Source organism: Zalophus californianus, chromosome 15 (genome assembly GCF_009762305.2).
Source record: "Zalophus californianus isolate mZalCal1 chromosome 15, mZalCal1.pri.v2, whole genome shotgun sequence".
NCBI lineage: Eukaryota > Metazoa > Chordata > Mammalia > Carnivora > Otariidae > Zalophus > Zalophus californianus.
The window spans coordinates 30,870,957-30,872,857 of NC_045609.1; the positions used below are offsets into that span (position 1 = coordinate 30,870,957).

General features: G+C 64.2%; 1 protein-coding gene across 1 annotated transcript; it reads right to left on the reverse strand.

Moving 5' to 3' along the window:
• Positions 1 to 722: 722 nt before the first annotated feature.
• On the reverse strand, positions 723 to 1,667 carry NEUROG3 (neurogenin 3). The gene is made up of 2 exons (XM_027587891.1): positions 1,539 to 1,667; positions 723 to 1,371 (listed from the first exon to the last, which is right to left on the reverse strand). Exon 2 carries the CDS (start codon positions 1,368 to 1,370, stop codon positions 723 to 725), a length of 648 nt encoding a protein of 215 aa, XP_027443692.1. The 5' UTR covers position 1,371; positions 1,539 to 1,667.
• Between the last annotated feature and the right edge of the window lie 234 nt (positions 1,668 to 1,901).

Here is a 1,901-nt window from a genome sequence, read left to right on the forward strand (position 1 = left end):
AAAAGATATCATATAATTTACAGGCTGATTTTTTTTCTTTCTTCTTCCTTTTTTTTTTTTCCTTTTTAAAGACAGGGGCGCTTCAGGTCGCAGGGAAGCGGGACAGACGTTCCCGAGGCGGACAATCTCTTTCCCAGTTCAGAGCCTGGTCTCCCTCCCCCCGGAGGGCAATGGCTCCGAAAAGTGCACGAAAGAAGGCAGAGGATCGCCTTCGTGGATTAAGGCAGCGGGGCGGCCAGAAACCAGGACTTGATAGCGACTGGAGGAGAAGGTCAGCGGCGTCTTTGGAGAGGAGAGCAAACGGTGAGGAGAGCCAACGGCGAGGGATCAAACACTGGATTAAATCACATTGGTGGAGGAGGAAAGAGAGACTGACAGACTTGAGTGAGGGTAGGGTGGCTGGAGACAGTGGGTGTCTCCAGCTGCCTTGTGCTACCATCCTCATCGTCTTTGCAGGAGACTTGGGGCGGCTGCAGGGAGGGGAGCGCGGAGCCTGCTTTACCCGCCTGCGCGGGCAGCAAACAGGGGGCTGAAGTTGGCGCGGCGCCGAGGACCGGGGGATCGAATCCAGCCTGTCACCCTCGTAGGAGCCTGGGCTCACCGGGTGTCAGCGAGCCAGAGACTGGAGGAGCAAGTTCAGGGACGCCGCAATCGCGGTGTATCCCTGACAGCCTCCACCCGCCCCCCTCCAAGCACCCACCGCCCAGCGGCCGACGGCTCCTTCATAGGAAGTCTGAAAAAGCCAGGGCGCCGGTGCGCAGACCCGCAGGGGAGGCAGGCGCCTGCAGCCCGTGACGCTCCTCCAGCGAGGCGGCGGGGCTCAGGCTGCCCGCCTGGGAGACAGGGGAGTAGAGGGAGCCCCAGTCTCCCGGGGAGCCGCGGTCCTGGCAGCCCAGCTCCTCGCAGGGCGGTGCGGGCGGCTCCAGCCCGTAGAGGCTATGGTCTGCTATGCGCAGCGCCTGCGTCAGCGCCCAGATGTAGTTGTGCGCGAAGCGTAGCGTCTCGATCTTGGTAAGCTTGGCATCGTCCGGAAAGGTGGGCAGGACGCCGCGAAGCGCGTCCAATGCCGAGTTGAGGTTGTGCATTCGATTGCGCTCGCGGTCATTGGCCTTCTTGCGCCGGCTCCTTCGCTGCTTGCTCAGAGCCAACTCACTCTTGGGCCGGCTGCGCCCCCCGCGCCTCGTCCGGAGCTTCCTCGAGGCCCCTCGGCAGCCGCCGCCTTCTTCCTCCGTGCAGTTCCCCCGCACGCTAGCGGGGCTGGGCGGAGCCGACGCAACGCAGGTCACTTCGTCGTCCGAGGCCCCCTGGAAGGGCTGCTCTGTCTCCTGGGTCACTTGGACAGCTGGCGTACCCGAGGGATGAGGCGCCATCCTGCGGCGGGATAAGAGGTCGGGGTAAGCGTGGGTCGGCCACCCGGGCGCAGTTCCCTATCCCAGGGCCAAGTGGGAAATAACCGAGAAAGAGCCGCCCCCCGCTCCTGCCGGATCAGAGGACCCCTTTCCCCCTCCACCCGTCGCTCTGTGGCCTCCAGGTGTTACCTTGTTCTCTCGCGCAAAAGGGTAGAGAGCAGGGGGCCAGCCAGAGCAGTTGGTGAGATGAGCTGGCCTTTTCGTCTGCAAGCGCAACTGAGACGCAGGCGCCGCTGCCTAGAAGTTTCCCCAGCTCCAGAGAAGCGAAGCGCAAAGGGGGTCCCGGGCCACCGTTGCTGTTTTGGGCGCGGCTGCGAGACTATTCGGATTTTCTGAGCCGCAAGTCGTGTGCCCCTTGGCACGCTTTATCTGCTCGGCCCGGGCCAGGAGCGTGCCTGCCCGGTTGCAGCCGGAGCCACCGGCCAATCAGCGCCGGGGCCAGGGGGCCGCGCCACGCGAGCCCGCTCCTCCCCCGCGGGGCACAGCTGGATT

Bases quoted from the DNA above. Each gene is read 5' to 3' on its own strand.
- NEUROG3 (XM_027587891.1), bottom strand. From the start codon at position 1,370: ATGGCGCCTCATCCCTCGGGTACGCCAGCTGTCCAAGTGACCCAGGAG.